At 46.7% G+C, this 13,523-nt stretch overlaps 1 protein-coding gene across 4 annotated transcripts in view; it reads left to right on the forward strand.

The window, feature by feature from the left end:
• Nucleotides 1-13,523, forward strand: part of LOC134914699 (ceramide synthase 2-like) — a 283,044-nt gene that overhangs the window by 185,790 nt on the left and 83,731 nt on the right. For all 4 annotated transcript variants that reach the window (XM_063920068.1, XM_063920067.1, XM_063920069.1 and 1 more), the window contains one exon: nucleotides 8,661-8,779. In XM_063920068.1, the coding sequence (XP_063776138.1) occupies nucleotides 8,661-8,779 (119 nt within the window). The remainder of the gene's footprint in view (nucleotides 1-8,660; nucleotides 8,780-13,523) is intronic.

Genomic DNA, 13,523 nt, shown 5'->3' on the forward strand with positions numbered 1-13,523 from the left:
ACAGACACCTTGATAGTAAAACTTTATTACACACTACCGACACACACATACTTACCTATGTTGACACGCCGACTGCCACGGTCTCCGACGATCCGAGGGTACCTGTGAAAAAATTATACTCACCTTCCAGCGTCCAGAGGTACATCCACGTCCAGAAAATAATCCACGTACTTGTTAAAAAAACAAACCGAACACCCGCTCCATACCGGACTAAAAGGGGTCCCATGCTTTCACATCAGACCCCTTTCTCCCGAATGCCGGGACATCACGTGACTCCTGTCACTGAAGTCCCTTCAGCCAATCAGGAAGCGCTACTTCCGTGGCGCTCACCTGATTGGCTGTGCGCTGTCTGAGCTGTGACAGCGCATCGCAAAGCCGCTCCATTAGTTTCAATGGTGGGAACTTAGCGGCTAGCGGTGGGGTTACCCGCGGTCAGCCGCTGACCGGCGGGTGACCTCACCGCTAGCCGCTAAGTTCCCACCATTGAATAAAATGGACAGGGCTGTGCGATGCGCTGTCTGAGTTCAGACAGCGCACAGCCAATCAGGTGAGCGCAACGAAGTTGCGCTTCCTGATTGGCTTTAGAGACCTTTGTGTGACAGCTGTCACTGACAGGTCTCATTCGTGGAAAGGGGTCTCATGTGTCAGCATGGGACCCCTTTCAGTCCGGTGGTCGGCTATTTGCGATTTGTTATTTTGCCAAGTACGTGGATTTATCTCTGGACCATGGCTGAGGTGAGTATATTGAACTTTTCTTTTCAGGTATCCGTGGATTCTACTTGGAGAAGAGGACCGATGTCGGCGTGTGAACATAGGTAAGTATGTGTGTGTCGGCAGTGTGTAATAAAGTTTTACTGTCACGGTGTGTGTGTCCTGTTTTTATTTGGGTATTTTTTTCCCAGTAGTACTACAGGTACCAGCGGGCCCGTTTTTCTCCCGCATGCTGGTACTTGTGGTTCTCCAAGTACCAGCTTGCGGGGGAGGCTTGCTGGGACTTGTAGTACTGCTGGAAAAAACAATATCTTTTCATGATCACAAAAGGCTATCAGCCCCCCCATCCGCAGCCCATTGGATGGGGGGGTACAGCCTCGGGCTTCACCCCTGGCCCTTGGGTGGCTGGGGGGGGGACCCCTTGATTGAAGGGGTCCCCACTCCCCCAGGGTACCCCGGCCAGGGGTGACTAGTTGGATATTTAATGCCACGGCCGCAGGGCACGGCATAAAAGTGACCCCCGGCTGTGGCATTATCTGTCCAGCTAGTGGAGCCCGATGCTGGTGTTAAAAATACGGGGGACCCCTACTCTTTTTGTCCCCCGTATTTTTGGCACCAGCACCAGGCGCAGAGCCCGGTGCTGGTTTTAAAAATACGGGGGATCCCCTGTCAATTTTTTCCCCGCATTTTTAGAACCAGGACCAGCTCGAAGAGCCCGAGGCTGGTTATGCTTTGGAGGGGGGACCCCACGCCATTTTTTTTTAGGATTTTACCGTTCCAGCAATAAAAAAATAAATAAAAAAAAATAATATTTTAAAAAATATATAAATAATATTTGTGCCTCCAAAAAAAAAAAAAAAAAAAGTACCTAATCCCTACTAATATAAATAGATATGCTATTCCTAAAAAAAAAAACACCAAAAAAAACATGTTTAAAATTTTTATTATTGTTTTCACCCTCCAAAGTGTGGCGGATTGAAAATGACGAATTTGCTGTCTAAAAGCACTGCTGTCGAATTTCCAAACTTGAATTGAATATGCTTTGGTCGAATTGCAGCACTTGTATCATTGCAGAAAAGTCGAATTTGCAAAAAGTCGAATTTCAAAAAGTCGAATTTTGAAAGTCCGTTTTTTGGTCGGAAAGCACTGAATTGCATAGGCGAATTTTTTTTTTGGGCGAAAATGACCCGAAATTCGACAATTTCGGGAATTCGACCGCAATTGCATATACCCCTAAAGCTTTAGCCTGTTGGTGCCTCTCTGGATCAAGATTCACTCTACACCCTGATGTTTCCCTGTGGAACCCAATGTACTTCGCAGAAAGAGAGTTAACAATGGTAAGTCTACCATAACTCTACTTTTTTGTGGGGATCAGGCTGGTTTAATTATTTAATGGGGTACAGGTATTGTGTAATTTTTTTATGGGTGTTTACAGACTGGATTTCAATGGATTTTTTTGTGTTGTACCACCTGGTTTGGTGTGTAGTTGTTTTTTCTGTGGCACAAGATTATGGTTAATTGTTATTGTTCCCGCTAGGATGCTGGTAGGTGCAGGGACAGGGGCAGATTATCCATTGGGCTTGCCAGGAATATTCCTGGTAGGCTAACATGACTGTGGGGCTTGTTTGTGATTTGTCATGTGCCCCCCCCCCCCACATGACAGGCAGCCCACTGCACTTAAGGGGGACATGTACTAAGCAATGATAAAAGTGGAGAAGTGAGCCAGTGGTGACGTTATCCATGGCAACCAATCAACATTGACGTAACATTTATAATTTGCATTCTATGAAAGTATACAGAGCAGCTGATTGGTTGCCATGAGCAGCTTCTCCACTGGCTTACTTCTCCACTTTTATCACTGCGCTTAGTACATGTCCCCTAAGTACACTACATTGTCCCCATTCATTCTGTTATTCCATCTCTGCAGTACAGCAGCTCTGCCATCCAGCGATGCTGCCATGGCTACACAGTATGTTATACCTCTTGTCCGGGCCACTTCTACCAATTTTTTCAGGGACACTTTTAGTTCCATCCGCCCCTGGTCACACAACTGCAGCAAAAGAGCAAGGAAGGCTGTCATTTCGTACAATCCCTCCTATGAGGAGTGATCCCTCCCCAATCAACAGATCCCACCCCTCATCAGACCGCACCCCCATTAGGGCTGCTGCCATAAATTTTACGGGCTGGTTTTCCATCACAATCCGCCCCTGTGCGGGAACCTTTTTGTTGTACATGCTTGTAAAGGGGGAGTGGCCGACCAGGAAGAGGAAGCGGCCCTACTGGCATCAAAATTGGGGCCGGCGCAGCCTTCTTTGTGTCACTAATGGGGGTGTGCCCAGCATTCAATGTCACTAATGGGGGCATGACATTGTGACTCCGTAAATGCTGGGCTTCCCCCAAGCTCTCCCCTTAATTTGAATATATGCTGTTTTAGCAGGGCGCCGCTAAAAGGGCAGGGCATGTTTTACCATTTAAAAATCAGCCAGGGTGCTGTGTGCTGCTAAAACAGCCTAGCATAAAGACTAATAGTGACATGGGCATGTGTGTAATCATTTCTGTGTGCAATCATTTTAGATTGCCCAAATTTGTATGATTATCTTGTGGGGACAAAGGCTGGTGTGTAATCCTTCGGTGTGCACAACAGCCAAATGAATTAGGTTGCAGGCTAGAGTGATCGTTTTGTGGGTCCACGGCCTAGTTCACAATGCCTACAGTAGCAGAGCCCCTTACACACAAAATGGCAACAGCAGTGCCCCTTCCCCTAATTTTAGACGTGGTTCACAGTATAGCAGGATGTTGAACAACCTTTGCTCACCTATCTTATGTCTTCCATATGTCCCTTCTGCTTTCTTATGTTTCCTTTGTCTGTCACTCTCCTCATGTGTCCATATCTTCATTCTTTGGGGGGAATTCAAACGTTTGAAAAGTCGGTTGGGTGTCCGTTTTTCTCTGTCTATTAGATAGGAAAAAGCAGATAGCAAACTGCCTTTTCAAACACTTGAATATCCCCCTTTGTGTCTGAGCACCTGCATCTTTCTCTCCTTAAAGGTGCATACACACTAATTTTGACCGTTTTGAGCAAGTTTGAGCTTAAACTAGTCTAGTGTACAGTTGTGCTCATAAGTTTACATACCCTAACAGAATTTGTGATTTTCTGGCCATTTGTCATGAATGATAACTCACAAATTTTTCTTTCACTCATGGTTAGTGGTTGGGTGAAGCCATTTATTGTCGAACAACTGTGTTTACTCTTTTTAAATCATAATGACAACAGAAACTACCCAAATGACCCTGTTCAAAAGTTTACATGCCCCAGTTCTTAATACTGTGTATTGCCCCCTTTAACATCAATGACAGCTTGAAGTCTTTTGTGGTAGTTGTGGATGAGGCTCCTTATTTTCTCAGATGGTAAAGCTGCCCATTCTTCTTGGCAAAAAGCCTCCAGTTCCTGTAAATGCTTGGACTGTCTTGCATGAACTGCACGTTTGAGATCTCCCCAGAGTGGCTCAATGATATTGAGGTCAGGAAACTGAGATGGCCACTCCAGAACCTTCATTTTATTCTGCTGTAGCCAATGACAGGTCGACTTGGCCTTGTGTTTTGGATCATTGTCATGTTGGAACGTCCAAGTACGTCCCAATGCGCAGCTTCCGGGCTGATGAGTGCAAATTTTCCTCCAGTATTTTCTGATAACATGCTGCATTCATCTTGCCATCAATTGTAACCAAGTTTACAGTGCCTTTGTAGCTCACACATCCCCAAAACATCATCGATCCACCTCCGTGTTTCACAGTAGGAATGGTGTACCTTTCATCATAGGCCTTGTTGACTCCTCTCCAAATGTAACGTTTATGGTTGTGGCCAAAAAGTTCAATTTTGGTCTCATCACTCCAAATGACTTTGTTCCAGAAGTTTTGAGGCTTGTCTCTGTGCTGTTTGGAGTATTGTAAGCAGGATGCTTTGTGGCATATGCGTAGTAATGGCTTTCTTCTGGTGACTTGACCATGCAGCCCATTTTTCTTCAAATGCCTCCTTATTGTGCATCTTGAAACAACAACACCACTTTTTTTTTAGAGAGTCCTGTATTCGTGGATTTTTCTTTGCATCGCGAACAATTTTCCTGGCAGTTTTGGCTGAAATTTTTGTTGGTCTACCTGACCGTGATTTGGTTTCCACAGAATCCCTCATTTTCCACTTCTTAATTAGAGCTTGAACACTGCTGATTGGCATTCTCAATTGCTTGGATATCTTTTTATATCCCTTTCCTGTTTTATACAGTTCAATGATCTTTTCCGGCAGATCCTTTGACAATTCTTTTGCTTTCCCCATGAAAGATGCAAGGGTCTTTCAGGAGTCCAGAAACTCACTGACCTTTTATACACACACACTGATTACAAGCAAACAGATCACAGGTGAGGATGGTTACCTTTAGTAGCCATTCAAACCCGTTTGTGTCAACTTGTGTGCATGTTATCAGGCCAAAATCTCCAGGGTATGTAAACTTTTGATCAGGGTCATTTGGGTAGTTTCTGTTGTCATTATGATTTTAAAAGAGTAAACACAGTTGTTTGACAATAAATGGCATCATCCAACCACTAACCATGAGTGAAAGAAAAGTTTGTGAGTTATCATTCATATCCTCTGACAAGTGGCCAGAAAATCACTAATTCTGCTAGGGTATGTAAACTTATGAGCACAACTGTATATGCCCCAGCGACGGACATCGAGCAGTGATGCGCGCTCCCGCATCATCGCCAGCGAGATGGTCCGTCGTGTAGTTTGTCCATAATGTTTTGTGAACGGCGCGAGCGATGATGGAGGAAAGACAAACGTTTTTCACTGCACTGATAAATGCCCTGAGATAAAATGTCCCCTGCTCTCACTCTTGGAAATTGAACCCAGCCCATTATGCATACTTACTGACTTTTCAGCTGCTCTCTCCGGGAGAGAGCAGCCAGGTCGGAACAGCAGGGGGCGGGGAAGGGTAGTGACGAGGAGAGGGGGCGGAGCAGAGGTGAAACGGGGGCATGGTGGGGGTGGCGTAGGTATCACATCATTTAAGCCACGCCCCTATGCATAATGCCGCTATTACTGGCATTATACTGCAGGGGGCGTGGCTAGGGCACTAAGTGGGCAGCTGGGCAGGGGTAGAGCACAGGAATCGTGAGACTTGCCTGCTTTTCCGGGGGGCCGGAAGGGTCACTCGATTTTCGTGAGCCTCCCGGCCATTCCGGGAGAGTAGGCAAGTATGATTATATAAATAGCCTTTCTAATGAGGAAAATAGCTCAGTGTGTATGCACTACTCTGCTGATAGATATATCTTTCAGAGACTTTGTTCAAATCTTTGAAATGACAATCTCCTAGTGTGTATGCACCTTTACTTACCCCTTACACCTCTCACTCCCTGCTACCCCTTCAGTCTGTACTTCCTTCTCACCCCCCTGCACCTCTCTCATACCTCCCAACATTTGGATCTTTGAAGTCGGGACTCCTGGGCACTGAAAAGGGGGCATGGCCTATTGAAAAGGGGGCATGACCTCGTGTGGATGACGCGATCGCGAGCCACACCTCCAATTTTCGTCACAGTGGGGGCATGGCCAGCGCTCTGTGAGCTGCTGGCCAGGCCCCCTGCCTCACTGGAAAAGACCCTGTGTGCATGTGCACAGCGTTTTTTCACCGCTGTTCTGCTCTGAACTGATAGGGAACCTCCCAACTGACCCCCCTCCTCCCACTGTGGCCCGCAGGAGGGACAGCGGGACAGACCCCAAAAAACGGGACTGTCCTGCGAAAATAGGGACAGTTGGGAGGTATGCTCTCTCCCATCTCGCCCCCTGCTCCTCTCACTCCATCTCACCCTCTGCTCATCTCACTCCCTGCTCCTCACTCCATCTCACCCTCTGCTTTTCTCACCCCCTACTTATCTCACCACCTGCTTATCTCGCCTCCAGCTTCTCTCATCCCCTGCTCCTCCTACTCGCTCTCACCCCCTGCATCTGTTACATCCCCCCATCTCACCCCCTGCTTCCTGAGAGCCTGGAGCATTGGGTCACGGCTGCAGTGTAAAGTTGGTAGCAATTGCCAGGCAGGACTTGCAGACCAGCTGCTATACAAAAAAAAGAAGAGACCGCCCGGCCGCACTTTGAAACTGGCGCCAATTGCGCAAAAATCACGGCACACTGACCGCCATCCAATGAGAAGCTGCTGCTTGGTAGCTTCTCATTGGCTGGTGGTCTTCGAGCCGTGATTGGCTCACGTCACATTTTGAAATAGCCGTCCCTTCTTTTCATGGACACTGCAGCCGGCCCCAGAGCCAGGATTGGCTGGTGGCCACTGCCAACTTTACAATGCAGCTAGGATCTGATGCTTAGTTGGTGGCTGGGTGGAGGCGGAACTGGTTGTGCCTTCAATTAAAGGTGACAGAACACAGTTCCGCCCCGTTCCAGCCCACTTTAACCCCTGCAATGCTGATAACTGCTAATTTAGTAATCTCATCTCTAAAAATGTTTGCACTGTTTACAAATATTTAATTGCAAAACTGTTTAACCCTGGTTCCTATCTATTGGATACATTTGTCCAGGTCTGCTTAGTGTGTATTTAAAAAGTATATCTTATACAGTTCCCCCCAACTTACAGAAACATTAAGCTTCAGAATGCTTTACATACAGTAATCAGAAATTAACATATTCATCAGTTAGCGAATATGTAGTCCATTTTTAAGTAAGATTATTAGTACAGAAAATCATCATACCCCATGAAAATCTTTAGCATTTCTCACATTTATTTACACATTATAACCCACAACATGTGAAAATAACATTTACAAAAAATCTTAACAATCAATATACTTTAATTACTAAAATACCTGGTTTGGCTGAATGGTCATACCCTTTAGAATAGCCATTCTACACTTGCTGAGGTATAATCAGTGATCATCCAAATCACACAAGGGGCCTTATTCAGAGATGGATGCAGGTCACTGCATTCGCAGCCAGATATGCTTCCATCTCTTCACATGTTAGGGGCCGCCCAGCACAGGACAAGGCTACCCAGCATGTGTAAGGCAGCATCCTGGTTCATCCGCAATTAGATTGCGGACGCATCGGAACTAAGGTAGACCCCCGGCAGCGCAGCCATTTTTTTTGCCCCAAAAATGGTCCCAGCTCGACCCACCATTGCTGCGTTGCCGCCCTGCAAATGCCCGCCGCTATCAATCACATTGCGGTCGCATCCATCGGTAATGTGACCGCAGTGTGTGTGGCGATGCAGCCGCTTGCGCATGCCCAGTTTGCCTCCATCTGCAAACTGCGCTGTGGTCCGCATCAGCTGCAGGGTCTGAATCACCCCCAACATTTGGCCACCACCTGATATCAGTTGTAGCCTACCGCACAACTTTTTGAAACAGGCAGTCGGTAAAAGAGGGTGTTGCCTTGAGGCAGGTGACATAGCCTTGATTGAAACGCTCCCCATTTTTGTCACATTGGGGCATGCTCTGGGACCTGCTCTCAACTGAGTAGACACCACACACATTCACACGGTTGGTTGGTCAAGATTGCTGCCAAGTACACACAAGAAGAGAGCAGTCTATTGCCACTCACCACAAAATGTGAACAATTCTGCTAGGAAGATTGAGTAAATATTTCTCAATCTTTTCAGACTATTGCGGAAATGTGTCAATAAAGCTATAAAAAGTTTGATTTATTATTTTTCAGGGTGTAATATGACAAAAGGGTAAAGATTTTGACAGGGTATGAAGTCCAGTCTCTAAAAAGTCAATGCACTTTGAGACAACAGAAACCAAATCAGTAAAATAATATATTACAAGAATACACAGCAAAAACATAATAATAATTTCTTGTCGGCAAGTGAGCACTGATTTGTTTTGTCTAATTTATCTGTTTACAAATAGTTTTAATCTGCCCTTAACGTAATAATTCAATTTGTGTTTTAGAGCGAAGTCCGCAGTCTATCAGCTCAATGTAATATGCAGATTCGCCAAGTAGAGCATTGGTTCAGATGTCGAAGGAACCAAGACAGACCAAGCATAACCAAGAAATTCTGTGAGGCAAGGTGAGATGAGGAAGGCCTACCTTCAGTGTACAGTACATTGAGAGATGTATCATCAAGTTATATTTTGCCTAGCCATGATTTTCTGTGTCAAAGTGCAATATTTATACAGACCCAATTCTTGTAGAACAAAGTCTCATCCTTTAATTAAATCAGATTTTATCTGACAAGGACGAGGTGGTAAACTGGGTTGACTGATAACCTCCATTAATGCAAGGCCCAGAGGACACTTTAGTCTGGACTGTTCGGTCTGTGCACACACGTGTGCCCAAATATGTTTTTGATCTGAATGTCAAATAACCAGACCATGTGTGGAAAGCATGAGAAACCCTTGTGAAAATGACTGCTTGGCTTATTGTCCGACAAAATGGGAAAAGGTTTCACTTATAAAAGAAATAGGATTTTAATTACCTACCGGTAAATCCTTTTCTCGTAGTCCATAGAGGATACTGGGGTCCATTTAGTACCATGGGGGTATAGACGGGTCCACTAGGAGCCATGGGCACTTTACGAATTTGATAGTGTGGGCTGGCTCCTCCCTCTATGCCCCGCCTACCAGACTCAGTCTAGGAAACTGTGCCCGAGGAGACGGACATACTTCGAGAGAAGGATAGATAAGGATAGTGGTGAGATTCCGAACCAGCACACACAACAAGAGAAATGCCAAGCTAACCAAACTTGAAACAGGAACAGCAACGGCTGAACCAACATTACTTAACATTACTTAACCAAGTAACAGTGCAGGAAGAACGAAGCACTGGGCGGGCGTCCAGTATCCTCTATAGACTACGAGAAAAGGGTTTACCGGTAGGTAATTAAAATCCTATTTTCTCTTACGTCCTAGAGGATACTGGGGTCCATTTAGTACCATGGGGATGTAACAAAGCTCCCAAACCGGATGGGAGAGTGCTGTGGTTCCTGCAAAACTGATTAACCAAACTGAAGGTCCTCAGAGGCCAAAGTGTCAAACTTGTAGAACTTTGCAAACGTGTTCGAACCTGACCAAGTAGCTGCTCGGCAGAGCTGTAAAGCCGAGACACCCTGGGCAGCCGCCCCGGAAGAACCCACCGTCCTAGTAGAGTGGGCCTGTACAGATTTTGGACATGGCAAACTTGCCATGGAATAATAATGCTGAATAGTAAGTCTGATACAGCGTGCAATTGTTTGCTTTGAAGCAGGACACCCAATCTTATTGGGATCATGAAGAACAAACAGCGAGTCCGTCTTTCTGTGACGAGCTGTTCTTTTTACATACACCTTCAAAGCCCTCATGACAGCCAAATACTTTGAAGTAGCAGATGTGTTGGTGACAACCGGAACCACAATAGGTTGGTTGATGTGAAATGCAGACACCGCCTTAGGAAAAAATTGCTGATGAGTTCTGAGTTCAGCTCTGTCCTCATGGAAAATTAAATAGGGACTTTTGTGAGACAAATCCCCCAGATCCGACACACGTCTTGCTGTAGCTACCACATAAAGGAGATTCTGGCGACAGACAGATCCTCTGGTGCATGTGAAGATGCGATCGGGACCATTTGTCCAACAGATCGAGCTGGAAGGGTCTTGCGTGAAACCTTCCATATTGAAGAGCCTCGTAAGAGGCCACCATTTTCCCCAGAAGGCGAATGCATAGATGCACCGAGATCCGGGTTGGCTTCAGGACATCCCGAACCATAGACTGGATCACTATTGCCTTCTGCGACTCCGTATCCAGTATCATTCCCAGGAATGGGAGCCTCCATGTTGGCTCTAGGTGAGATTTTGGAAAGTTCAGAATCCACCCATGATCCTGTAGAAGTTTGGTTGAGAGAGCAATGCTGTCCAGCAACTTTTCCCTGGATGGTGCTTTTATCAGGAGATCGAGGTACGGAATTATGTTCACTCCCTGTTTGCGGAGTAGAAACATCATCTTTGCCATCACCTTGGTGAACACCCTCGGTGCCGTGGAGAGACCAAATGGCAGGGGCTGGACCTGGAAGTGACAGTCCTGCAGTGCAAACTGTAGGTAAGCCTGATGAGGTGGCCAGATCGCAATGTGAAGGTACGCATCCTTGATATCCAGCGACACTAGGAATTCCCCCTCCTCCAGACCTGAGTTCACTGCTCTCAGAGACTCCATCTTGAATTTGAACACTCGACTTGACCTGAGGTTCAAAATTGGTCTTACCGAACCATCCGGTTTCGGTACTACAAACAAGTTGCAATAGTACCCCTTGTTTAGCTGATGAGGTGGAACTGGAACAGTGACGTGAGTCTGTACCAGTTTTTGAATGGCATGTTGTAAAATTATACTTGCCTCTTGTGAAACTGGCAAGCCTGATTTGAAGAATCTGTGAGTTGGGAGCTCTTGGAACTCCAGTCTGTAGCCCTGGGAAACAAGATTTATGACCCAGGGATCCTGGCACGAATTTGACCAGATTTGACTGAAGAATTGTAGGCAAGCTCCTACCTGACAGCCTTCCAGGCATTGCAGTCCACCGTCATGCTGAAGTCTTTGAGGAAACAGAGCCTGAGCTCTGTTCCTGAGCACCTGCTGTTGCTAGTTTGTGTGGTTTACCTCTTGCGCCGACGGAGCATGTAGAAGCACCTCTGGATTTGCCCTTGAACTTGCCTGTCCGAAAAGACTGTAACTTAGAAGCTGAATAAGTCTTCTTGGTTGGGGGGGCTGCGGAAGGAAGATATGTAGACTTACCTGCAGTAGCTGTGGAGATCCATTTGTCTAAGTTATCTCCAAACAAGGCCTCTCCTGTGAATGGTAGGGCTTACAAGCTTTCCTGGAATTCATGTCAGCAGTCCGCTGGCGTAGCCACAAGCCTCTGCGTGCCGACACTGCCATAGCAGTGGTGTGTGCGTTAAGCACACCTATTTCCTTTATGGCTTCTACCATAAAGTTCGCAGAATCCTGTATATGCTGCAGGAGTAAGACAACATCCCCCCTAGATAAGGAATCTAACCCCTCAATTAGGTTACTTGACCTAATTGGGCCACCCCAGCAGCTGTATACAATGATTTGAAAGTAGTCTCAATTTTACGATCAACCGTGTCTTTCAGGGAGGCTGCACCAGGAACAGGCAATACAATTTTACTTGACAGCCTAGAGACTGATGCATCCACTATCGGTGGATTTTCCCATATTTTTTTTATCCTCCAGAGGAAAAGATGAGAGCAACCTTTTAGGGATCTGAAATTTCTTATCAGGATTAACTAATGGTTCTTCAAACAGGGTATTCAATTCCTTTGAGGCAGGAAAAGTGACTGAGGACTTCTTTTTTACACTAAAATAAGGTTCCTCACACTCCTCTGACACCTTATCAGGAATATGCAGAACATCTCTGATAGCCTTTATAAGAGCCTCTATTCCCTGTGACAGAGCTGCACCCCCCCCCCCCCCCCCCCCCCAGAGGAAAGGTTAAGCACAATTAACCCACAAAGACACAAAGAGCCCTTCAGGGAGACGCAGAGATGTTTGGAGCCAGCCCTTATCGCTAATGCCAAGTTTAGCCGGGTTGCAGACTAACTATCCTGGTAGGGGACTTAGGGGTACATTTACTAAGCAGTGATAAGAGTGGAGAAGTGAGCCAGTGGACCAATCAGCACTGAAGTAACATCTATAATTTGCATACTATAAAATTATACAGAGCTGCTGATTGGTTGATGGGGCAACTTCTCCACTGGCTCACTTCTCCGCTCTTATCACTGCTTAGCAAATGTCCCCCTTAGTACACTAATAATCGCTCTGTGTCCACTGCAGAGGGAAAATGGCGCTGGTGAGCTGCTGGATCCTCTCATAGTGAAGCCCCGCCCCTTCAATAGCGCACAGTCTTCCCGCTTTTTTTATACTAGCTGATGTAATTTTTGTGCTTAAAGTGGAGAGAACCGTTTTAAGGCTGTTGTGCCAGTGTGGGTACTGTGTACAGTGTACGGGGACACAGTTGTGTACTGTGTCCAGAGACGCATTCCGCCCCATGTAGAAGACGTCTCCGTACCCTCATGTCGCCATAATGGCCGGCGCCCCGCTAGCCGGGACAACGGCTCAGTACTCACCACTCTTCAATCTTCTGGCTCTGTTAGGAGTGGCGCCGTGCTACGGGACTGTACGCTCTCCGTGATGGACTTGCGAATAGGTCCCTCAGGAGCTCAGTGTCCTCTCAGCGGAGAACGGGACCATTAACCCTTCAAGAGGTTGGGCCGTCCATCCCCCCTAAGTCCCACGATGAACGCAGGCTGGTGCCATCCAGCCCTGCCTGAAAATAACAAATATTTCTCTAACGTCCTAGTGGATGCTGGGGACTCCGAAAGGACCATGGGGAATAGCGGCTCCGCAGGAGACTGGGCACAAAGTAAAAGCTTTAGGACTAGCTGGTGTGCACTGGCTCCTCCCCCTATGACCCTCCTCCAAGCCTCAGTTAGATTTTGTGCCCGAACGAGAAGGGTGCAATCTAGGTGGCTCTCCTGAGCTGCTTAGAGTAAAAGTTTAAATAGGTTTTTTATTTTCAGTGAGACCTGCTGGCAACAGGCTCACTGCATCGAGGGACTTAGGGGAGAGAAACGAACTCACCTGCGTGCAGAGTGGATTGGGTTTCTTAGGCTACTGGACATTAGCTCCAGAGGGACGATCACAGGCCCAGCCATGGATGGGTCCCGGAGCCGCGCCGCCGGCCCCCTTACAGATGCTGAAGCAAGAAGAGGTCCATAAATCGTCGGCAGAAGACTTTCCTGTCTTCATAAGGTAGCGCACAGCACTGCA

The sequence above is a fragment of the Pseudophryne corroboree genome, chromosome 1 (assembly GCF_028390025.1).
Source record: "Pseudophryne corroboree isolate aPseCor3 chromosome 1, aPseCor3.hap2, whole genome shotgun sequence".
In the NCBI taxonomy this organism is placed as follows: domain Eukaryota; kingdom Metazoa; phylum Chordata; class Amphibia; order Anura; family Myobatrachidae; genus Pseudophryne; species Pseudophryne corroboree.